The following is a 25,450-nucleotide window of genomic DNA, read 5'->3' as shown; positions in this document are numbered from 1 at the left end:
ATAAGCAAAAAAATCTGCCAATGGAACTAGTGAAAATCGGCTTGTCAAGATTTCTTGAAATAAGATGTGATATTTAGGACTTTTGAGATAAAAGTGATCTTGAAATTAGCTTAAAAACCTCTTCAAACCTCTTCATGTGAAATGTGACTAAAAACAAGATGTTTAAGACTTTTTCATTTAATTTAATATATTCAAGATGTATTGTATTAAAACAAGTCCCTATATCTGGCTGAAATAGTACTTGTTAGGCAGTTGTGTCTTATATTAAGTGTAATGAGATATTTTAACTGGAAATGAGACAAATATACTTGGTGAGACTTATTTTTTTCCAGTGTAGATGCAAGTTTAAGACGAGACAGAGAAATCAATTAGATTCATAAAGTTATATTTACACTGGAAAAAAATGCCCCTCCAAAAATAAGTAAAAAAACAACAAATACGAGACGTTTTTGCTTGAAATAAGCAAAAAAATCTGCCAATGGAACTAGTGAAAATCGGCTTGTCAAGATTTCTTGAAATAAAATGTGATATTTGGGACTTTTGAGTTAAAAGTGATCTTGAAATTCCTCTTCAAATGAAAAAAAAAAAAGCTTGTTTCATGTGAAATATGACTCAAAACAAGATGTTTTCAAGACTTTTTCATTTAACAAGATATTCAAGATGTATTGTATTAAAACAAGTCCCTATATCTGGCTGAAATGGTACTTGTTAGGCAGTTGTGTCTTATATCAAGTGTAATGAGATACTCAATGAGACAAATATACTTGGTAAGATTTCGATTTTTTCCAGTGTATGGAGCACAAAAAGAAATGTGCGTTTCCCCACGTGTCCCCTCAGTACTTCTCCTGCTGCGTGCTGCTGAGCCTGCTGGCCTGCTCCGTCTTCCTGCAGGTCAGCAGCATCGGGAAACTCTTCCTCATGCTCTTCATCGAGCTGCTCTACCTGCTCATCATGGAGGTGCCCAAAGTGAGCCTCTTTGACAACCAGGACCTGCTGGTCATGGCCAACGCCATCCACGCTGCGTGAGTCTCCTCCTCCCGCCGACTCTGTGTGTTGCTGCGATGTGCAGATGTTCTCACCACTTATCGGCTCTTCTTTGTTTCTTCCCTCACAGCGAGAACATAAACGGAACAAGGTGAGACTGACAGCAGCTTCTGTCACAACAGAGACCCAGAAGCATCTGTTAAATCAGTGATACTCACTATTTATTTCACAAGAGCCACATTGGCAGAGCAAAATGAAGGGAAGAGCCACTTTTACGACAACATACTGAAGTCCCCTTTTGCAAATATACATTTCTACATATAAAAAAGAAACAACACAGCCAATACATTTTCAATTAAGACCACATTTACCTTAATACTGGGATGAGCAGAAGCTGGCCTGCATGTCCTCGACTTTCTTCATGTTGTATTTGTAGTTTGTTGTTGTAATCATAGTGAGACATTCAGGATGAGCATGGTTTCTGTGCTGGTTTTTGCCCTTTTTTAATTAAAAACCGATCCATTGTGCCTGCATCTCGCGCTGGCTAAAGGAGCTAGCGTGCACTGCGGTCAAGTGTGAGGTGGTTTAAGCGGGCTGCGTTGCCAGGTTTAACAGAGCCCCCTTTAGGAAACACCATTAAGCCTTAATTAATACTTAATGAAAATACTTAATACTGTGCAGTATTCGCTGTGTGTTATTTGAAAAAATGTATTGTTATTGTTACCATATTGTTATGAGCTACTATGCGAGTGTGAGCCACCAATTAGAGCTTGAGGAGCCGCACAATGAGTATCTCTGTGTTAAACTGATAGCATCATTATCATTTAGCTCGTATAAACCATAATGACCTGCTGGTAATGAGCCAGAATTTACACACCGTTTGTGTCACAGTGCTCCTGAAAGTATCTGTAATTCTATGTAAACATGCATGTTTGTCTTCTTCTGGTAGTTTATGGCTTCATCGGAAAAGTTCCCACATGTGTGTGTGTTTGTGTTTGTGTTTCTGTGTGCTCACCTCCAGCTGTGAGGTCGACACCAAGGTTCCTCTGAAGATCATGACCCCGGTGGTGATCACAGTCTTCGTTCTCGCCCTCTACCTTCACGCTCAGCAGGTGGAGTCCACGGCCAGACTCGACTTCCTCTGGAAGCTGCAGGTCAGTGTGCGCGCCGTCCTTTCACGTGGACAGTCGTGCACATTTCAGCACATTTCAGCACACCTTTGCACATCAATTAGCATCTGTTCTGCTGTTCCTTTAGAAAAATTTTCAAAAGCAAACAAATAGAGACAAAAAAGACGACTTTTGTCATAGATTTTTGCCTTTGCCATAAACATCTAATAAGAAGATAACAGGCATGAAAGGGGGAAGCATACATACTGCAAGTCTTATGGGTTTAAGAACTAATTCATCAAAAATCTGTCATACAATTTGTCGTGAGTGTTTCACCTGAGAGAGAGAGGAAGCCTTTAAATGAATGTTTAAGGCTTCTGATGTGTTACCTGAGATTAGTCTCATAAAAAAAGTATTAATTTATCCAAAAAGAAGGTAAGTGGAGATCTATCTAACTAAATTAGTCCCAATCTATCTTTAAAGCTGCCGTCGGCAACTTTTTTTTAGTCATATTAGCTTGAACTGTCATGGGATTCTGAAAGGAGAATATTAAATAGGCTGTTTAGGAAAAATCCCGAATTCTGTAGCTCCCTCTGAAGCCTGTAATCATGCTTGCAAAAATCGAGCGCTCCCGGCTGTTTTTAACCAATCACGTTAGGTTTATTATTGATCTATTATCTGAGCAGAACAGTCACCAACCACGACTTCCATACTGAGCGTGAGTCTGCCCCAGCTTGTGTGCGCGCACACTGGTGTGAACTCACGTGCACAACCTCGTCCACAGAGGGGGAGGGACCTGAAAGTTGTATCCGTTCGAATTTTCCGACTTTAGACTCGGAATTTTGAAAACCTGCCGACGGCAGCTTTAATATGATAGACGAAATAACTGAATTCCTTGGTAAAGAGATAAAGGAATACCATTCATCCTCGAGGGCTTTTTCTGTAAAAAAAAAAAAAAAACGTTATTCAGTTTTATATATATTTATCCCCAAATCACAGCTAATGTCATCCCAAGGCACTTCAAAGATGCAGTCCAATTAAAGCCAAATAGAATCCGATTCATTCGATTCAAGATGAGCCCAATTCATAGAGCCAATGGAAAACAAGTAGCCTCGCTAAGGAAACCAACAGATTGCATTAAAACCAGAGGTGGGTAGAGCAGCCAAAAATTGTACTCAAGTAAAAGTACTGGTACTTCAGAATAATATGACTCAAGTAAAAGTAAAAAGTAGTCATCCAAATAATTACTTGAGTAAGAGTAAAAAAGTGCTCGGTGAAAAAACTACTCAAGTACTGAGTAACTGTTTTAAAGTCTGATTTATTTGTTAACACAAGCATTCAATCAGACAGACAAAAATACTAAATAATCATCTTTAGGCAAATTAGAGTTCATCCAGTTGATAAAATTAATTAAAATGAATTCATTAATTACAAAATAGCTTAAATTAAAATAATCCAGGTAAATTCAAGAACGGTAATAAAAAATAAGAGACTTAGGAAATGTTTAAAACATATGTAACCCATATGTAACCTAAAAAACAAACATTCACAAACATTCAAATCTAATTTAAGAAACTTAGCGCTACATTTTTCCTCAAGTTAGATGTTGAGTTTCTGCTGAAATGTCCGTTTGTTTTGGTTGACACAGAAGACACATAATGTAGCTGCTGTTTCTCACTCTTTGTAAGGTAAACATGCTTTCAGTATGAGGCCTCGTCTGCGTCTTCATTTCCCACCGTTGATTCTGACATTTTTCATCTGTTTCTTTGCTTGTTTGCTACGACTGTAAACTGTAAAGCTAACCCGTCCCGCCGCTGAGATCGAGTGTGGTCACGTGACCAGGCTGCTACTAGAAGTACAATTTTTTCAAAAACTTACTCAAGTAAATGTAACTCGTTACTACCCACTTCTGATTAAAACTTCTCTTCGATCCTGAGCGTGCACGATGCAACAGTGGAAAGAAAAAAAACTCCTTTTTAACAGGAAGAAACCTCCATCAGAACCAGAACCAGGAAGGGCGGCCATCTGCCTCCACTAGCTGGGGGCTGAGAGGACAAAGAGCACCGTAACACCAGGCCAGAGATATCTGCTGAGAGAGAGAAAGTTAATGACAACAATGATGTCATATATGTCACATGGAGAGTAGAGACAGCAGAAGGAGGAGATGTGCATCATGGGAGCTCCCCCAGCAGGCCGGGCCTATAGCAAATAGTGGTTAATAGTAATAGTAATAGATGATAGTGGTTGATCCATTTTCCTTTTGCTAACTCCGAGTCGGTCATCATTTATTCTTGCTCCCCAGGCCACAGAGGAGAAGGAGGAGATGGAGGAACTGCAGGCCTACAACCGCCGTCTGCTCCACAACATCCTGCCCAAAGACGTGGCCGCTCACTTCCTGCAGCGCGAGCGCCGCAACGACGAGCTCTACTACCAGTCCTGCGAGTGCGTCGCAGTCATGTTCGCCTCCATCAGTAACTTTTCGGAGTTCTACGTGGAGCTGGAGGCCAACAACGAGGGAGTGGAGTGTTTGCGGCTGCTCAACGAGATCATCGCCGACTTCGACGAGGTGAGCGGCGATGCTGCGCGTCGGGAGGTTTTCACTGGACTCTGAGCATGATTAAATCTCTCCTGTTCTGCCGCCATCTTTAGATCATCAGCGAGGATCAGTTCAAACAGCTGGAGAAAATCAAGACCATCGGCTCCACCTACATGGCGGCCTCTGGCCTCAACGACTCCACGTACGACAAGGCTGGGCGCTCACACATCCGCGCTCTGGCCGACTACGCCATGAGGATGATGGACCAGATGAAATACATCAACGAGCACTCCTTTAACAACTTCAAAATGAAAATAGGTGGGTTTTACTACTTTGTGCATCCAGAGTTCTGGGGCTGGAAGGTTTATTTCTGCATGACTTTCTCATCGTTTTAAATCCATCTCTTTCCAGGGCTCAACATCGGGCCTGTGGTTGCCGGGGTGATCGGTGCCAGGAAGCCTCAGTACGACATCTGGGGGAATACTGTAAACGTAGCGAGTCGCATGGACAGCACAGGCGTTCCAGAGAGGATCCAGGTAGCCAAACGGTTCAGTTTGGTGAATAAATGAACACAGCAAGCAAACAATAAGTGAAAACGCTGTAAAGCAGGCAGCAGTCCTGAGCTTTAGAGTGTTTTAGTTTAAAACTGCGAAGCTGTGAAGTAGCACTGCTCGCACACAGCTCAAATATTAGGGAAAGTTTATTCAGTGTGATTAAATTACAGCTTAATTCAGAGATGGAGCACTTTGGTTTTTAATGCAACTTCTGAAGGAAAAAAATTAACAAAAGAGGAACAAAGAGCAAGTGTTTCGTAATGAACATTAAAAAAAAAGTTGGATTTATAGCGATATTCTATTCAAATAAACAGAAAATTCGACATAATTCCTCCTTTCTGCAAGCAGGACGACTTTGAGGAGGCAGATATGTGGTCAAAAAGATCCCCCAGTTAGCCATAACATTAGGAACAGCTGTCCCATACGGAGGAGATCCTGCTCACAGAGCCAGGCAGGACCTAAAAACAGCTGAGGGTGTCCTGTTGGGTCGGCTTTGCTTCCCAAAGATGCTGTCAGATCTCATCTGATAGTATCTGGGGAGAGTCTTTTCTCCGTTCTTTGACCTCTTCACGAAGAGTTTTCCCAGCAGACCTTTGCATTGCAAAAAGATTAACAGTGTTACTGTCTGTGGGTTTCCTGTGGTTGATCTGGGAGTCCAACACTGTCAGTTTCTACCTAAATGTAGATCTCTGGCAGCCAAACCAACTCAATAAAAGGACTAAACTGGCAATCTGCTGCTCAAAAGGGTGAATTGGAGAATAATTCTTGCTTCAACAAATCTTTCAAGGACTACGTTTCTTTTGATCCGTGCTCATTATGAGCGGCTCGTAAACAAACTAAAAACAGTGAATATGCAGCCAAACAAACCTCCCTACTGACTACTATTTGTAGCCTGCTTTTAAGAACAAAAACCCAAGGTGAGGCCATTACTGTGGCCCACGTCTGTGGAACGGCCTGCCGGAGAGCCTCAGGGCCGCAGACTGTCAATGTTTTTAAAAGCAGGCTCAAGACACACCTTTTTAACTTGGCTTTTAATTGATTTCCTTCTCATCCTTCTTATATCCCTTTTAACTGCTTATTTATGGTGTTTAACTTAGATCCCAGCTTTAGGCTGTTTTCTAGGGTAACGTTTTAGGAATAATATCTTATGCCTTTTAAATGTATTTATTGTATTCTGTTATTATTATTATCGTACGGAAGCCCAGAGCGGACGTGGTACGTATAAACTTTTTTTCTAATGGTTTTTTCGAGATAACGAGATAATTATGTTAATGTTATGAGTTAATTCACCGATGGTTTTCGAGGCCACTTTTTCTCCCCAGTCCGCCCCTGTTTTTATGTGTTTATATGTATTTCTGGCAAAGGTGTACCCATCTTTACCCCCTTTCATTGAAAACTGAATAAAGTAGCCTATGAATGTGGAGCATTTGTGTAACCATTCTGCTGTGAAAATGCTCAAAGCAAATCCCGCTGGTGTGACCAGCATTTGAAGAATGGAATCAGGTTTAACACACACCAATCATGCCGTTATCGTTTCGGCACCTCTCGTGCATCATTCGGTAACCATGGAGACGGCCTGGTCCCCTCAGCTGGTCACTGATGAAGTCGACTATATCAGCAGGATCACTGAGGTGTAAACGCCTGTTGAGCTGCAGTCGAGCCGGCCGTCTCCTTAAATGACGCGGGCTGATATGAAAGTTATCTCTACAAGACAAACAAATTGCAGTTTCAGCCTGTTAGACCTCGACAGAAGTAAAATCTGATGCGTTGATCTATGTCGGGTTCTCCAAAATCTGACATTTTCAGCTTGAGTCCGTTCTTGGAAAGGCTTTAAGAACACTGAGAAACGGATCATGAGCATTCAAAAAGATAGTCATCTCCTGATCTCGAAAGCCATTGGTAAATTAACTTGTTATCTCGAGAAAACCATCAAAAAAAAGTTTATACGTACCACGTCCGCTCTGGGCTTCCGTATTATCTTTATTATCATTTCTATTTTTTTTTTTATTATTCATTTATTTTATTTGTTGCTTCTATCTCTTCTTATCTTATATTTTATTACTACTTTGAATATCGGTTTTATCCTGCCTTGTTTCTATCCTCCACACCGGGAGGTGAGCTGGGGCTGCCTGGGAGGGCGTTTCTTTGGAGGCCTGTCCGGGATGGGCTGGAGGAGCGCTGCACGGTGGCATTACGGCGTAGGCTCCTCTGTCCATCGGGGTGGCCCCTGCGGCGGCGCCCCCTGTGGCTGTGGCCGGCAAGAGTTCCTGGTGGGGATGGCTCCCCAAATTAACGCTTTCCTCACCTGGTTCCTCAGTGCCCAACAAAACCCCCTTTTAAAGAGCCCATGTTAGCCACTGTATGTCGGTTGTTTTAACCTTTTAACCCATACAGCACTTTGTGTTACATTTTCTGTATGAAAGGTTCTATATAAATAAAGTAAATAAATAAATACCATCCTCCGTCTCTCTGCAGGTGACCGCGGACCTTTACCAGGTACTGAGCTCCTATAACTACACACTGGAATACAGAGGCGTGGTCACAGTCAAGGGCAAAGGAGAGATGATGACCTACTTTCTCACTGGTGGACCATCCAGCAGTTAGCCTTTACTAAGGGACGAACGGACACATGGGCGGTCAAGCGCCTGGCTCACAGACCTCCGACGGCATTTTGGGTGTTGTGGACAGAGACCGACCGAAGTGAGCAATCCTGACGCCACTCAGGACGAGAGGATTCCTCCCTAAGCGCAGCCTGTGGAGGAGCCCGTTTGTGACAGAGATCTGCCTTTTAGACCAAAGATGTCCAGTCAGAACATAAAGACGGATTTGACCAGCTGGGTTCTGAAGGAAAAAGATAAACCGAGAAGCTTCGATCTGCTACCTTTTCCCCGACGGGTTCCCGGACGACCCTGCAGAAAGACCAACGCTCCGTCATCTCCCCCGCTTCTCTCTGCCTTTCTCCTGCTGAAGTATATACAGCATGTACATGTAAAACCCAGGAAGTTTTATGTGTACGCTTCTGATTTCATGTGCTATTCGTAAAACATTGCGGCGCAGTTGTAAATCTCACTAACGTGGACACTAAGCCAGCACTGAAGCACTTAGTCCTCCACGCATCGACATTTAATTACATCAGTAATTAACGGAGTCGCCAGATTAGTCTGAGTCCTGACGTCACACCACAGCATCGACTGCATTTATCCACACCTGCAACACAGAGGATGTCAGTGAAGTTTTTCTAATTTCGAAGAATTTTTGTATTTTGACTTCAGAACACCAAACCTAGGAGATATTTTAAGATTCTATATTTTGTACATTCATATATTAGAGAACTGCGGTGTGAACTGGAGGTGGGATCTCAGAGGTCCTCAGTGGTGGTTCCTGAGTTCTTTGTGGTGAAAGGAAGTCAACTGTCGGCTGATTAGATTCCACCCACGGTCTCCCTTTTTAGTGTAATTCAATCTCTTTGCAGAGAGGAAGTGTCCCACTGAGCACCGACAGACTTGAGGACTGAAACACATCAGACTTGGTGCTCAGAAGCCATTTCCCACTCCAGTGCTTTCAGTCGTTCCCACCTCCTCGTGCACTGCTCCACGGCCCTCCCTCGTTTGCTCAATCAACTGGTACGACCCAATGAATGTCCAATGATCTCCGACGAGGCCTTTAATGCGGACTCTACAGCGACGGCAGCGCCGGTGCTCATCCTGTGGACAGAGACAGATGAGCACATGTGCTCTTTTATCTGCCGTTTTTCTTTTCTCATCAGCTCGGCTCTCCTCAGTGTTACCATTACTCAGCATGTTGCCACATGACCATGAACCCGGCCTGACATATACACTTCAGTGACATTATTAGTGTGAAATAAACGTCTGGAAATAAGTAAAATACAGAAAACAAATGTTTAAACCAGCATCATTTGATCAAGGAATTCCATGAAAAGACCAAAATAAACACGTTCAGTCCCTGAATTCTTAACTCAATCTGATTTGGTTCAGAAGTTTTGGGACGGATGCTTTTATAATGCTAAATAGTGAGTAGAATAATGAATTTAACTCCACTCTGAACTTAATTACAGACTTCGGTTCTGTTCAAACTCTTCAAAGTCTTTTAAAAGGTGTCGTAGTTGGATTTAAATTGTAATAATAAAGATAAAATCACTTAAGCCTGCAGAGGAAACACCAGTGCTGGCTCCTGCTGCCTTTAAGTGATCATTAATTGGAGTTTAAACAGGGATTAAAATATGTATCAGTCAGCATTTGGGACATTGTTATCTTTGAATTCCATAATGAATCATCAGAATTTGGATCCATTGATTCCTATTAAAGTAAAAGTTGTCGGGCTCTATAAGTGTCATCTTTTAAAGTATTCTTGTACATTTTCTTCCCAATGTAAATTAACCTGTTGAACGCTCAACTGAAAAAAAAAAATCTGCTTTTAGCTTCCTCATGAAAGGCCCAGTCCGCTCTGATTGGTCGAGGACGAACAAGACAGTCAGGAATGATGCAAATGTGTTCAAAAGAAAGGTGACATTAAGCTTTGAAATGTAGATTTAAAACTCATACAAAACACTAAGAACGGGACATGAAAATACCTCTTATTATTTTGGTCTTTTCATGCAGTTTGTTGACATTTAGCACCAGCCTGTTTAGGAAGAAAAGGCAAAGCATCTGTTATTTTATCTTTTATTTAAAGCCTCTGAAGAGAAGAAAACATCGACTTTTGTCTCCTACTGTCCTGCTGCAGCCATTATTCTAACACCACTACTAAAACCTCTGAATGCTGTGCCATTCTGTGCCCACGTCGGCCCCCTTTTTTCTACTGTTTATTGTGCATGAATGTGCCATTACAGAACACAAAGAGGCACAGAACAGAGATGAGCTGGATGCCTCACCTGCTTTTCATCCCTGCAGCTACAGATCCTCGCGATGACTCCTCTGAGCATCTGAGACGAAAACGGCTCTGAGGGTTGTTTTTGTTGTCATGCCGAACACTTTGCTTTTTCTTTTTTTCTTTTTTATAGTAAAATAAACTGCTGAGATGTTTCACGGGTACATTATTTCTTTGAGGTTCTATCTGTGTATTCTGCTCGTAAAAGTCATCTCACTCAGGCATCGTCAGGACACCAAAGCCAGACTCTTAAAGAAATATATGATCTCAAACTCCGGCTGTCCTGCAGGTTTTTTAGAGGTTTCCCTGCTCCACCACACCCGATTCAGATCTATGCCTAGTGAGATGGTTTGTGCAGAATTTAACCATCTTTTGAAGATTTAATCTGAAGCAGGGAAACATCTAAAACCTGCAGGACAGTTTCAGATCCCTGCTTTACATGATAAACTCTGTCTCTGTGCTGAATCTAGGCTTCTTTTAACATGTTCCTGCAGCTCACCAACAGATGGCAGGAGCACCACATCACTTGCTTTAAGCATTGAGTCCTTTATTTAATTTTTTTTATCATGATTTAAGATTGGGATTAAAGATATTTAAGCGATTAGAACCCCCGCCTGTTAGTTCATCCATCACGGTATAAATAAGTAAAATTAGTGGCTATCATCTAAGGTGCAGTGCTGTACAGTTTCTTTAAATTTAAGGCAGAGCATCTGTATCGAATAAGTTTAAAAGTGTTAACTCTGCTTTTTTCAAGGGGAAGTGGTACGCTGGAGTGACGCATTTGTTAACTATCCTGACCTTTTTGAACAGCCAAGAGCTCCAAATTGCATGAGCTTTTGCTGCAAAAACATCATCACCAGTGACATTCCTGGCTTGCAGCGTAGAATTTAAATTCAGTTTAACTTGGCAGTTAACACCTACAACACCCATTTGAATAACTTGAGTCATTTCTGCTCAGGAAAAGGAGAAAAATATTACAAACATGTTTCTGGGACCGATAACGAGGCAGCCACAAATAAGGCCTATTATACTGATATCTCGCGTGCTGCCCATGGTTGACAAATCAGCAGTCTGCTGCTCGTTGTTGCTCCTAAGAAAACAGAATCATTTGAATTACACATTTAACAGCTGAAGCTTCTAATTTAACACAAATTGAGTCTGCACACTTTGCCCTAAAGATTTGGTGATTAATTTCTTTTAAGTGTGAGGAATTTGGACTTATTATCCAGCCTTTTGTAAGAAACAGAGGGTCACTTTCCTCAGATTACAGGTGAGAATTTAAGCTCCTACACAATGACTCCTATAAGCACATCGTAATGAATCTGAGGCATTAATATTACACTAAATTCTGAAAATACAATGTTTTGAGCATTAAAATGCAATCGTTTCCATGCATAAATAAAGCCGTGACTTCCAACTTTAGTCCAAGCCTGAGCCATAACTGTGAGAAGAAACATTTGGTCATTTAGGTGTGGCACTGCTGTTGGAAAGCGGAGAACATTACAAGAGCGATGATGAATCACATGAGAATGACGTGTATGTGTAGCTGCGCACGTTTTACCTTCTTCCAGCGAGACGAGCGGACGCTACGACAGTCTTGGCACAGATTTTGAGCTGCAAAAGTATGATGCAATCCTCCCCCCTTTCCATCTGTTTGCTCTGACTTGTCGAGACGGTGTGGGAAACCGAGAAACCGTGTTGTAATTTCCTGAACAAATGTCAAACTGTGGAAGGACGATAAATGTGGCATCTCGGGGTAGTAATCATGTTAAATGTGAGCGTAAATGAGAGTTTCTGTTGACATAAATGGCAGCTGCAGAAATGTTTGAAATGAGGGGCTCATTCAGAAGGAGGCCAGGGGCTGCTCGCACGGTGCAGGCAGACTCCGACCTCGACAAAGCAGCCTGGCATCGTTACTGCTGGAAACGCAGACCTCTTTATTCACGTAATCACTTGACATTGGCATATGCTCGAGGCTGTGCAGATGAAGAGGAAAAGTATGGTCGTGTACAGCAAAGTAACACTGAATAAAAACACAGAATTCATAAAACATGTAGAAATCTTCACTGAAAACATCTACAATCAGTCAGTAAATAAATAGCAAGATGACAGTTATTTGCAGAATGAGAGAACACCGTTGGCCCCTGATGATGCAGCAGGACAAACACAAGGCAGCATTGCATAGTTTTAAACCAAGACCGAACCCAGGGCCCAGGGCCCAGGGCCAAGAGGCCAGAGCCCAGGGCCCAGGGCCAAGAGGCCAGAGCCCAGGGCCCAGAACCCAGGGCCAAGAGGCCAGAGCCCAGGGCCAAGAGGCCAGAGCCCAGGGCCCAGAGCCCAGGGCCCAGGGCCAAGAGGCCAGAGCCCAGGGCCAAGAGCCCAGGGCCAAGAGGCCAGGGCCCAGGGCCCAGGGCCAAGAGGCCAGAGCCCAGGGCCCAGAACCCAGGGCCAAGAGGCCAGAGCCCAGGGCCAAGAGGCCAGAGCCCAGGGCCCAGAGCCCAGGGCCCAGAGCCCAGGGCCAAGAGGCCAGGGCCCAGAGCCCAGGGCCAAGAGGCCAGGGCCCAGAGCCCAGGGCCAAGAGGCCAGAGCCCAGAGGCCAGAGCCCAGGGCCCAGAGGCCAGAGCCCAGAGCCCAGAGCCCAGGGCCCAGAGGCCAGAGCCCAGAGGCCAGAGCCCAGGGCCCAGAGCCCAGAGCCCAGGGCCAAGAGGCCAGAGCCCAGAGCCCAGAGCCCAGGGCCCAGAGGCCAGAGCCCAGAGGCCAGAGCCCAGGGCCCAGAGCCCAGGGCCCAGAGGCCAGAGCCCAGAGGCCAGAGCCCAGGGCCCAGAGGCCAGAGCCCAGGGCCCAGGGCCCCGCACCGGGTCAGGTGCTCAGGGGTAAAGGTGAATCATTAACGGGGGCAACACAACATTTCCTTCTAAAAGCTGGATGTGAACTCCGTGAAAAAGAGACGTTAAAACTGGAAAGAAACGCAGGTCAGTGTCCAGTCTTTCCGTTACGATGCACATGGGTTAACGCGTCCTTCTCACACTTAAAAGGTCAGCTGTGGAGTTTTTTTTTTGTTTAACCTCCAATGACCTGCGTGTCGTTTAATTCATCTTCTGTGGTTCCATGCCCCAGATGAGGCAGGAAGGTGCCGACAGATGCAGAAGATGTGTCGGGAGGAAGGAACCTGAACTCGAGTGGAGGCCAAAGTTAGAGGCGATGCAGTGAATGCATACGTAAACTCCATGAAATGAGTCCTGGAATAATTAAATCAACCGTTTAGATGAGCTGATAAAGTTAAATTAATGCTCGAGGTTCAAATACTTATTCCATGAAACTTCTATGACGCCACAGATTAATGCCTCAGATTAATGCCTCAGATCCTTATAGTCCTGTTTCTTAACTTCAAATCAAGGACTTTTGTCATCTGACCCGAGTCAGTCAGGCTAAGCAACGGCACTGGAGACACCTCGGGTCACTCAGCAGAACTGATCCAGTCTCGCACCAACGGTGGTAAATGGTGCCGTCGCTTTGACTCGAGAAAACAAAAGTCCCCAGAAGATATTATAACTTGTAATTTGAAATGTGTTTATATGGTTTATATATTTATCAGTTCACCAACATTTATATTTTAAATCCTTTATTCATGCTGGGATTAATTATCTGAAGCTATCTGGTCATATTCTGGTGGTTGTTGATGCAGACACACACACACATCAGCAGCAGGAAAGTGTTACACTTCAACTCCAGATGCATTTTATAGATTTAAGTTAACGTTTTGCAGGGAAAGCAAAAGTAAAATCTTTGAAACTGGAGAGCAAGTGTCGGCTTTGCAGGATAATTCAGAGTAACGTCCAAAAACCGTGTGCGAGTGAGCGTTAGGTCCACGTGTTTATGAGAACCTAACGGTGCATGTGTGTGGGGTTTGCAGGCAGGACTGAGACCTAAAATATGGCCGCAGTAAAAGAAACTATAAAACATTATCACACAACAGAGTGGAGTAGCTTCAGAAATCAATCCAAAAAGGTCCATAAATGATTCAGACTGCAGCAAAGTTTAGTCAAAGTCCAAACTGAGATCTGTCCGTTGATGCTGGGACGGCCCATCATGTCCGGGGCACCCAACTAACAGTTCATTTGTCCTTGGTGCGAGGCACGTTTGTCAGACGTTGTAGTCTGGCGCTTTGCCCAGTGGTTGCCTCAGTCTGATTTGTAGGGTCATGAAAGCCCCCACAGCCACATGGAAGAGGATTTGCCACATGTTCCTCAGTTCATACAGATACATGTTGGACAGACAGATGAGTGCAAAGGCCAGGAAGGACTTACTGTTCCTCCAGACGGAGTAGTAGGCAAACAGGTAGCACTGAAAGGAGAACAGCAGAGACAGTTTTAAATGCTGCACAAACAAAAGAAAGAAATGCCATGAGATGACCGTTTATCCCCCCTGCGTACGCCTCAGTTTAATGTTTAACCAGTTAGGATTAAAGTATTTCAGAGCCAAGCATAATCTGGTTTATTCTGAGACAGTTTCTGTGCTAAATGTGCAAAAAAAGGTAGTAACGAGTTGCATTTACTTGAGTAAGTTTTTGAAAAAAATTGTACTTCTAGGAGTAGTTTTAAATCACTATACTTTTTACTTTTCCTTGAGTAGATGTGTGCAGCAGAAACTGTCCTCTTACTCCGCTACATTAGGCTACAATGAGCTGGTTACTTTTCTTCTTACCTCTTTGGTATTCTACGCCTCATTATTTTTATCCCCCCGCGTACGCCTCATTTTAATGTTTTATTCTGACAGAGAGAGAGACTTCCCCCAAAGGCTCTACCACCTGACTGTGTTCCACCAATCAGACGTAGCCGTGCAGTCTGGTCATGTGACCGTACTCAATCTCAGCGGCGGGACGGGTTAGCTTTAGCATTAGCAGTCGTAGCAAACAAACAAAGAAACAGATGAAAAATGTCAGAATCAACGGTGGGAAATGAAGACGCAGACGAGGCCTCATACTGAAAGCATGTTTACCTTACAAAGAGTGAGAAACAGCAGCTACATTATGTGTCTTCTGTGTCAACCAAAACAAACGCACATTTCAGCAGAAACTCAACATCTAACTTGAGGAAACATGTAGCGCTAAGTTTCCTAAACTCGTTTTTTTCCCCCATGGATAGGTGAATGTTTGTTTTTTAGGTTACATATGTTTTAAACATTTCCTAAGTCTCTCTTATTTTTATTGAAGTACTTGAATTCACCTGGATTATTTTAATTTAAGCTATTTTGTAATGAATTAATTTGCCTAAAGATGATTATTTAGTATTTTTGTCTGTCTGATTGAATGCTTGTGTTAACAAATAAATCAGACATTACTCAACAGTTACTCAGTACTCGAGTAGTTTATTCACCAAGCACTTTTTTACTCTTACTCAAGTAATTATTTGGATGATTACTTTTTACTTTTATTTGAGTACATTTTTTGGCTGCTCTACCCACCTCTGGTCAGGAGCTGCACTAAAGATCAAATCAAATCAAATCAAATCAAATTTATTTGTATAGCACATTTCATGTACAAACAGTTCAAAGTGCTTTACATAAAATTAAAGCATTGCAGCAGGGAGTGCAAGAAGCATTAAAAATACATAAAATAATATAAAGAGAAACAAATAAAATCATTTAAATTAATTTAAAATCAGGCAACAGTCTAGATAAGTTAAAAGATATTTCATGCATAGACACATGAGAAAAGAAATGTTTTTAACCTGGATTTAAAAATGTCTACATTTGGGGAAAGTTTAATCTCCACTGGCAGTTTGTTCCACTTGTTTGCAGCATAACAGCTAAATGCTGCTTCTCCATGTTTAGTTTGGACTCTGGAGAAGCCGATGAAAAGGTTTGATGGACAGAAAGGCAGCGAGCTTTGGCAAATGTCTGTCTGACTGACAAGTTGCCGAACTGTAAAGTGCAGGGCTGTTAGTCAGCCAGACCATCACTTACCTGATACAGACAGGCTGCTGTGCCGAGGAAGAAGGCAATCACATAATTAAAGTCTTCATCATCATTCTAAAGACAAGAAGAAATGGTTAGAGGGAGGACTTATTTTTCAGCCCAAGTCATTCATGTCGAGATAACTCAGCAGAAAAAACATGACGGCATTAATACAGGATATAATAGTTGAGCAATAAAGAGGTCTGTAACACACAATGAATGCTTATAACAAACATTAGCCTTCATTTTACTAAAAGTGCTTTTCATTACGTCAAAGTAAAGCCTTCCTCCATCTTAGCTTCTCCCTACAAGGATGGAGGAAAAGAGAAATCCTTATTTTGCTCGACTCAGTCTAAAGCTAATGCTGCTAAGCCTTGAAGTAACATAGGTTAGACCTACGCTCCCCTGCCCTGATCGGATGGGATCAATGTGCATTCAGGGTATTAAAAAAGTCCTGGAGGATAGACGTGTGGGAGAGGAAGCAAGGACGTCAGTGCCTTTACCCGATGATGCGTCTTCCTCTGCTGCTTGTGATGCCAGTGTGTTTCTGAACACAAACTCCATTATATCCTCACCTGTAATATACTCTCTATTGCATGGACTCCTCGCAGGAGATTCAGACCTCCACAGAGGATGCTGAGCACGCAGGATACGATGCCTGGAAGTGTCACTGGTTCCAGCATCTGAGTGGGAGCTGGAAGAACAAGCATCGCACTTCATTAGACAGAATTATCCACATCAGAAAGAAGCTGTCGTTTCACTTTTATCAGATTAGATCATTTCATCCCTTTTGGTCCTTAGAAAACTTAGAGACTTGGGCGGTCTGTAGCGTAGTGGGTTGAGCAGGCGCCCCATGTACAAGAGGCTATAGTCCTCGCTGCAACTGGCCCCGGTTCATTTTCAATGGAAAAAACATGTCTTTATGTCATTTATGAACCAATTCTGGAGAGCACTATCACCAATGTTGCTGCAGATGCTCTGGTGAAAGTGCAAAGATGAAGGAAGCACGGTGCTGTTTGGTTAACGCTGGTGCTTCACAGCAAGAATATTTCCACCTTTAATCCAGGCTGGAGCCTTTCTGTGTGCAGTGAGGCTTCCTCTCACCGTCCAAAAACAGGCCGTTAGGTTAACTGGTGATTTTAAACAGACTGAGGCACTGCGAGCTGTTTGTGCGTTTGAACTGGTGACCCTGCTTTTCACCCTGTGGTCGCTGGGATAGGCTCCAGCTTTCCCCTTGTCCCCGAGTAAAGCAGCATTTAGCTGTTATGCTGCAAACAAGTGGAACAAACTGCCAGTGGAGATTAAACTTTCACCAAATGGAGACATTTTTAAATCTAGGTTAAAAACATTTCTTTTCTCATGTGTCTATGCATGAAATCTGCACGATATCTTTGAATTATCTGGACTGTTGCTTGTTTTTAAATTCATTTAAATTATTTTATTTGTTTCTCTTTATATTCTTTTATGTATTTAATGCTTCTTCCACTCCCTGCTGCAATGCTTTTATTTTATGTGAAGCACTTTGAATTGTTTTGTACATGAAATGTGCTACAAATAAACTTGATTTGATTTGAATACAGTAAACTAGGTTTGGAAAATAAGAAATCACTACTTTAAGCACATCTTAACACTATATGGTGTTATCAGTCAGTACGCTTACATGCACTGTTGAGTTACAGTTACAGTTACAGCTCAGCGGTACAGTTTGAATGGACCACTGTACTCGTACCAGAGCAGATACATCGGAGAGGAACCGAGTTACTGACAGAAGTATGTCCAACAGGTCTGATAAAATGCTAAAGGCTCACTCTAGAGCCGGTGTTTGGTTTGCCCCTACAGGGCAGGAACATGGCGAGAATGACCAGACAAGAGGGAAGAAGCGTGCATTTAAGACAGATAAAACTAATATTAACGCCCATAAACAGCCAAAAGTAGCAGCAGAAAAGTGCTGTAAGTCATATTTGCACATAAACACCTAAAAGAAATTCTCAAAAATCTGAGAATGTGGAAAAAAATCTCCTCCAGAACATGTCTGAAAACAACTTGCATGTCCTACCTATGCCCTTGTACTTTGAGGGTGCGTGCACTGAGAATCCATTGATAGCCTGCAGGTCCTCGGGGGAAAGCTGATAGGGCGGCCGCAGCTTGATTTCTGTCTGCATGTCAGCCAGGTTGATCTTGGTGGACAGGGAACGAGGGCTGTTGTAGCGCTGTTTGGTCTTCTGGATGAAGGTATCTGGGGGGGGGGGGTCGCAAAACGAGGGAGATTAACAACGAAACTCCTCTCGCATCCTTCAGGGACAGCTTTGTCCCAGAAGTTAAAGTAATTATGGCTCATGCTGTAAGCCTGTAACCTCCGAAATGCTTTTACCTTTTGAATCTGAACAGATGACAACATCAAACTCACCGAATTCAATGAAGGAGTACGGTCGTACTGCACCGCTGATGCGTTTCGGGTCATAGGTGACGATGAACTCCTTCTGCAGCTCGTCCAGGAAGCAGAAGGCCAGCACGTTGGGGTAATTTGCAGTGCACACCATCAGGTACCCAACACCCAGTGAACTTGTGAAACTAAGAACCATACACACACACACACACACACACACACACACACACACACACAAACAAACATTCCTGCTTTTAATTAACTGCACCACTCTTTTCCCTAGTCAGAAACCCAGGGAAACTAATTAGGACACCGAGCGATAAACGCTAACAAAACAGCATTTCTGATGCTGCTGGTTGCTGCTCTAATCGCAGCGCAAACACCTTTTCAGCACATCTCTGCTTTAAAAATCACACTTTCACAGATAATTAAACATAATAACTACATTCACATTCCAACGCACCTGTGCAGAGATGCCATTTACTGGCCATGCGGTGTGCAACAGATAAAAAGACTTTTGCATTATCTCAGCAGATTAGAGAGCACTGGGAGGACGGACAGTTATCACAGCAAAGTCTAAATGGATGTGGAACACTGACATCAACATAAAATATAGAGGCTGATATGATGATCATTATGGAGAGAGATTAAAAGACGAATCAAATATCTCAGGAATCAAAATGTAACTACTGACAGCATGTCTCTGTAGCCCCTTTCACACTGAGGAAGAACCCGCGTTTAATTCGCGAATTCAGTGTGTCCGCTGTTCCTTTCACACTGACGATCCGGGCTGGGGTGTCAAATCCATTCGCCATTCGACCCGCGTCGGACCCTAGTCTTTTTGCCGAGCTGAATTTGATGTGAAAGCAATTGACGCGGGTTGGACGTGGGCGTGGCGTGACGCGAGGAGTTTAAAAGACAGAATGGACAGCTGATTCAGAACAACAGCGACAGGTGAGGACAAGTTTCACTTTAAGTTTCACTCTGCAAGTTCCAGACATTTTTCAAGATGGCCAACTGGGGAGACAAGGAGGTCCGCGAGCTCCTCAGCCTCCGAGCAGAGGACGTTATTTATCGCCACATGTCGGGGACGGTGAAAGATGGACCTCTGCTGGAAGGTGCCTACATCATTGTACACGCCCAGCATTTTATGTGCTTCGTGTGACGCTCTGCCACTAGGCAACGCCCCCGGAACTCGGCTTCAGGCGGCACGGATCACCTAATACGCCAAGCTTTCACATTGCTCGACGCGGGATGAAGTGGCAATTTGGACCCGCGATGGTAGCGGATCTCAGTGTGAAAACAGCTTGTGTGAGTTCAGTGCAGACAAACAAGTCTGCTGTGTTGGCCCCTGGATTTCACAGGTTTTTGGGGGGAAAATGTGTCATGACAGCCGCTAAAAAGCCAATAATGCGAAGGAACAGATTAACCCGTGGTTTCAAAACATTGTGTGCTTCATTCTTAATGTCTTCCCATTTTTTCAGCCATCAAATGATTCAGGCTCATTGATTAAAGACATTCTTAATGGAGTAGCTGACTTCTTATTGAGGGTTGATGTTGAGTTTCTTTTAAAAGATCAAGTCCTGCATCTTAACAGGACTAATTATCAGTTAACAAACATTGTTTTAGTGTTTCAAAGACTTTTCCCAGAGCACCAGCTGGCATTTTAGAAACCGATTGACCGCTCAAATGTAGCCCCGATTGTAAATTATCGGTATCTTTGAACTTATCTAGACTGTTGCTTGTTTTTAAATTCATTTAAATTATTTTATTTGTTGCTCTTTATATTCTTTTATGTATTTTAATGCATCTTCCACTCCCTGCTGCAATGCTTTTATTTTATGTAAAGCACTTTGAATTGTTTGTACATGAAATGTGCTATACAAATAAATTTGATTTGATTAGATTTTGATTTGAAATTCCCTCAAATCAGACGGTATCTTTCAGCTAAACTGTCACCCGGAGTTAAGCAGAAAGCAGTAAAACTGCCAGCAGATAGATGAGCTACATTTTACTCCTGACTTTGAAGATTAACTAATAAATGCAAATATGTTTTCCATCTAATACTAACAGGTATCCACTTTAAGGAGACGCATTACCAGCCTGTGCAATTAATGTGGCCGTCCCTTTAAAGTGCCATTTTCACTCACAAGCAGCGTAGAATAAGACCTACTTGACATTGTACGGTCCAGACTTAAGTGTGCAGCGGTCAGGGAACTGGCCGAGTTTCTTGGAGAGCCCCTTGAGGTGCCTCTTTGTTTCCAGGAGCTCTTTGTCCTGCTCGTAGTCGGTGGATGCAGAGAGAGGCAGACCGTCCCCGACGCGAACCACAGACGCAAACAACACCATCGACATTTTACAACTCTGGCTTTCTCAGTGATCGCCTGCAAAACAGATGTTAGAGAGGAATAAAACTGGTTGAGAGACGGCTCAATTCTCTGAAACACTCATTAAAAATCCCATCCACAGAAACACTGAAAAGGCCAAACCATCATCATATTGACTTGTAACTAAAGAGCTGTTTTCATATTCTTCATCTAAAGACTATATTTATGCATTTATAAAGTCAAGAAGACACTGTTAAAGAAAATACGAGTCATAGCAGAGTATTTCTGTGGGTCAGTCTGGGAAATATGTGACAGTCTGAGATGTGGGCTGCTCTTGATTGTGTTGGTGCTTTTGTTGGTCCTTTACGTTTTGCTTTGTTTTGGAAACGACAGAAGTCAAAGTAAACAAAGAGCTGCTTTATGACAGACTGAAACTAAGTGTAAATAATAAAGATTGTCTTCTTTGTTATTTATTAGTTAAGAAATCTGTTGTCAGCTCTTCCTGGTTCAAGGTAAATTTCAGCCAATCGGCATTTAACCTCCGCAGAGCACAATCTCCACGGGGCTAAACACTGTTAGGAGGACTGCATGCAAGTCCGCCTGCGTTCAATAAATACCTGAAATCTTTTACTCTACGTGGTCTGAAAGCGACACAAACGGATGCAAGCATAAACAAGCCTTTAGTCTGACCTAAAAGGCTTAATACCTTAAGGTATTACTTTATGAAATGTGGCTTTCACAAATATCCTGAAACTTTACAGACTAAATGACTAAAACCTGAAATATTCTGCATTATGTTTAGTTGAAAAACCATTTAAAATACATTGAAATTCACATCAACAGAGGAAAATTGTTGGCAATTGGCTCATTGTACTTTTTACCTCTAAGAAGAAATATATCATGAATTGGTATAACAAACCTTTTCTTCTCAAGTATACTGCTTTTACATTTAGTTTTTATAGCTAACTAAGATGTACACATTGGCTCTCAGACTGAATATACTTTGGGTTTATGGATATATTGTTTATTTTACAGTCTGAGCAACAAATGTGCAGCAAAAATATGTGTTTACTTCTGTAAAAGAAGGTATGGATTCCACTGCAGTTCAAAGACTTTGGCACTTTTTGAGTTTCTTTACATGAAATATGGATATGTAGTACACAGCATTTCAACTGCCCTTGTAGAGACTCCTCGTTAGTTCCTGATGATATTGCTTTTAATGTTAGTAAGCAACAATATAACACTAACAACACAACAAACAAGTAAGATCTCATTAAAATACAGCTCTAATGAATGTCTCAGCCTCCACTGATGATGGGCTAAATAAATGGTTAAATATTGACCAATGGTCTTGGGCTCCTGAGAGTCCTTTCATTCGCAGCCTCCATATTAAATTCACAACAACCTCCTCTAATTAGTAAGTGAACCCTGCTCGTCCGATGGTGGGTTGTGTCAGAACCATGGATAGCTCCATATTGTGAATGAAGGGACGATGAAGGAAGTGATTTGACGCGTTCTGACACGTGAAAACTCAACTTCAAAGCCAACTCGAGAGTTCAACAATATGTCCACATTAAAGAAAATGAAACACTCGCTGCACACTGTAGTCACTGACTTATATACGCTTAAATCAACTAGCTAACACTAAACTTCTGAGATGTGAGAATACACATAAGATGGCATCAATACATTGGAAAATGATACGCTCTAGAAATCGTTTCTTGTGCTGTAAAAATAACTGCTTACACAGTAGGAAAACATGTCAACAATCGCTACAAATCCATAGAGATCAATTTAGCCTGCTAGCCACCGTTAGCGGCTAACATTAGCTCGTTCACTAACATCTCATTACAGCTAACGTTAGCAAAGAGCTAACAGCTAGCTGCTTTGCATCCCCACACCTAAGAGGAAAGCCAAACTAAAGTTGCATATTTTACTAACTGAAATAGACAGCTGGTGAGATAATACCTTGCAAAAGTGTATAGCATCATGCGAACATCTGTGATGTACAGCTCTGAAACTGTCCAGTGTGCAGAGGCAGCTAGCAGGAGCCAGGGGGCGACGGGATGATTCTTACGTTTACGTGGCTGTTTCGCTGTGCATTGTGGGTAGAGTCAACGATTAACAACGTCACAGAAAAAAAAAAATCAAATTTCAAAATTATCGAAATAAAAAGTGTGTTATAATAAAACTTCAAAAGTTTAACTTAAATTCTGTTACATGTCCTGTGTCCAGGTAGATGGATAAAATTATTAGTATTATTATTATTGGCGATTAACAAGCATCATGAGCCTTTTTGTTCGATATGCAAACACAAAATACAGAGTAATGACACAGTTATGTGTTATAAATGTTCTATTTCATGAGAGCAGGCTGTTCATACAGCTGCTTTAGAATGCTTCCACGAAGCCCAGCTACTCATTAAAGTCAGATAACAAACTTTCTGGGAGGAGTCACCATTCTTGGAAGATGTTCATTCAGCTGCTTTATATCTGTAAAGATAATAAAAATCAAAGATATAGCAGACAAAACCTAAATAAGAAAGAAACAAACAAGATATGATTGTTGTGACTAATTGTGTGGGTTTTTTTCTTCAGGATCAAGAAGAGGAAAGGTTGTCAGAATCACAAAAATCCTCTTTTTAGCTCCCACCTGTGTAAAAACACGTTTCCAGCCTAATTTTCTTCATTGATTACATCACATATGCAACCAGGATTTACAGAAATGTCTTTTATTAACTCCGAATTTGCAGCGCTTCCACAGCCAGTGAGCAAGAGGCCACAACAAAGTAGAATATTAACTCATCCATGGTGGTAAACTACTGGTCTTGGGATGCTACTTTAGCTAATGCAGCTCAAGGGCTCAATTGTCCAACATTACATCCAAAGCTCATACTGGAGGCTGCAGTCTACACGGAGCTACTCCTTCCCTTCTCAGACGACCTCCTCCAGCTTTTTGGAGGGACAGCGAAACCATTCAAGCCAACTAAGAGCTATAATCTCTTCAAAGTGGTTATGTTGGACATGTTCCAAAAAAAATAAAACCTGAGAGGCATTTGGTAACCATCCCAGGCACAAGCCCCGACAATCTCAAATGCATTCCCTGTTTCCAAAACAAATCTGATTAATAAAAATACTGATTTGCATGATTCAGACACCAACTTTTCTAATAAGATCTCTCCCACGTAGCACTCGACCCCTGTGGTTTTAATCGAACTCCTGCAGCTCTATTTCAAGGCAAGGCAAGGCAAGGCAATTTTATTTATAGAGCACAATTCATACACAGGGCAACTCAAAGTGCTTTACAGCTACATAAAATCACAAGAAGGCAATAAAACCATTAAAAAGGAATAAAAAAAAAAAAAAAAAAAAAAGAAAAGAAAAGAAAGAAATTAAAAAAGAAAGAAATTTAAAACCCATTAAAATAATCATTAAGTAATTAAAAAGTGAAGAGTGCAGATAAAATACTTTCAGGTGTCATATGCACAGCTAAATAGAACTGTTTTCAGCCTGGATTTAAACATTGTCAGAGTTGAGGCCTGTCTCACATCTTCTGGAAGACTGTTCCAGACTTTAGGAGCATAAAACTGAAACGCAGCCTCACCTTGTTTAGTCCTGACTCTGGGCACCAGCAGGAGACCCCTCCCTGAGGTTCTCAGTCACTTGGAGGCTTCGCTTTGGCTTTCCAAGCAGCGCATGTACAGCTTCAACTGAAAGCTCACAGATATCAAATCTTGTTTAGATATTTTCAAATGTTCTCTTGAATTAAAATTTTCCTTTTTTTGGTTTGATATTTTGTGATAAGACTAAGCAAAAGTAGAAAGTTCAACTGGAGCAACTTTCTTTTAGAGTTTTTTCTTCGATGTAGGATTGATGCATAAATATATGTGAGGAAATAGGATGCTACTGCAGAGTACTGACTCATGCTTATTTGAACTCAAATCTGTTAATGTATGAGCTCATTATCATTATGACAGGCACTGCTTCAACATTTAAATTCTCACAAGGACTCACTTGTTAATTCTGATCTCTTCTTGCTCCAATTGCCACCTCCCCACGGACGGTCAGTGGGAAAATTAGGCTCACTTTCAAGCATCAGATGTTTTCTTTTCCCTTTCTTTTTTTTGGGGGGGGGGGGGGGGGGTTAAGACTTAAAGGGATAGTTCGCCTCTTTTGACATGAAGCTGTATAGTTGGCTGGGGTTTAAAAAATAAAGCGTTTTGCTTCTCAAAACAATATGCGTTCAAAAGAGTAATACATTTGCATCACAAAATCGTTCTCCAGGAAAAAGTCAGACCTCACAATCACTTGGCCCTATTTTCTCTCTTTTCGTATCACTGCCTGCTGTGTAGACCGTGCAGTTCCCTGCTTCCGAGCAGCAAACACCATAACAGGTGCGGCTGTCGGCAGGCGGCAGCAGGCAGTGATAGGGCATGAAGGGAGAGAAAATAGGGCCAAGCGATTGTGAGCTCTGACTTTTTCCTGGAGAACGATTTTGTGATGCAAATGTATTACTCTTTTGAACGTATATTGTTTTGAGAAGCAAAACGCTTTATTTTTTAAACCCCAGCCAACTAGCCGGACTACCTTCGTCAAAGCCAAAACGAGACTGGAACTCTGCTCATAGGACGCTGCAGGGGGTAAGAAAATGTTCATAAATAATATTGCTAATATGGGATGTCATACGGCTTCATGTCAAAAGAAGCGAACTAT

At 42.2% G+C, this 25,450-nt stretch overlaps 2 protein-coding genes across 4 annotated transcripts in view; one reads left to right on the top strand and one right to left on the bottom strand.

Annotated features, from left to right (window-relative positions):
* The window catches only part of adcy5 (adenylate cyclase 5), a 111,531-nt gene extending 101,306 nt beyond the window's left edge, over positions 1-10,225 (top strand). For 2 of the 3 annotated variants that reach the window (XM_075479986.1, XM_075479985.1), the window contains exons 15-21: positions 838-1,022; positions 1,115-1,135; positions 2,006-2,138; positions 4,396-4,659; positions 4,743-4,947; positions 5,041-5,165; positions 7,659-10,225. In XM_075479986.1, coding sequence (XP_075336101.1) covers positions 838-1,022; positions 1,115-1,135; positions 2,006-2,138; positions 4,396-4,659; positions 4,743-4,947; positions 5,041-5,165; positions 7,659-7,787 — 1,062 coding nt within the window. In that variant the 3' untranslated portion in view covers positions 7,788-10,225. The remainder of the gene's footprint in view (positions 1-837; positions 1,023-1,114; positions 1,136-2,005; positions 2,139-4,395; positions 4,660-4,742; positions 4,948-5,040; positions 5,166-7,658) is intronic. The other variant, XM_075479987.1, reaches the window with a different exon arrangement.
* A 3,188-nt stretch (positions 10,226-13,413) lies between these two features.
* sec22a (SEC22 homolog A, vesicle trafficking protein) lies at positions 13,414-22,808 on the bottom strand. Its single transcript, XM_075479984.1, has 7 exons — positions 22,707-22,808; positions 20,585-20,795; positions 18,433-18,596; positions 18,082-18,261; positions 16,601-16,719; positions 16,035-16,100; positions 13,414-14,414 (listed from the first exon to the last, which is right to left on the bottom strand). Exons 2-7 carry the CDS (start codon positions 20,764-20,766, stop codon positions 14,214-14,216), a joined length of 912 nt encoding a protein of 303 aa, XP_075336099.1. The 5' UTR covers positions 20,767-20,795; positions 22,707-22,808; the 3' UTR covers positions 13,414-14,213.
* Positions 22,809-25,450: the final 2,642 nt, after the last annotated feature.

This window comes from Odontesthes bonariensis, chromosome 12, assembly GCF_027942865.1.
Source record: "Odontesthes bonariensis isolate fOdoBon6 chromosome 12, fOdoBon6.hap1, whole genome shotgun sequence".
Taxonomy (NCBI): domain Eukaryota; kingdom Metazoa; phylum Chordata; class Actinopteri; order Atheriniformes; family Atherinopsidae; genus Odontesthes; species Odontesthes bonariensis.
The sequence above is the reverse complement of the archived record's forward strand: the minus strand, read 5'-3'. Positions and strand labels throughout refer to the sequence as shown.

Excerpts from the sequence above, each read along its gene's own strand:
- sec22a (XM_075479984.1), bottom strand. The coding sequence starts at position 20,766 with ATGTCGATGGTGTTGTTTGCGTCTGTGGTTCGCGTCGGGGACGGTCTG. Across the intron at positions 16,720-18,081 it reads CTCAAAGTACAAGGGCATAG|CTCCCACTCAGATGCTGGAA; the intron begins GTAGGACATGCA and ends TTGTTCTTCCAG. Across the intron at positions 16,101-16,600 it reads CAATAGAGAGTATATTACAG|AATGATGATGAAGACTTTAA; the intron begins GTGAGGATATAA and ends TCTTGTCTTTAG.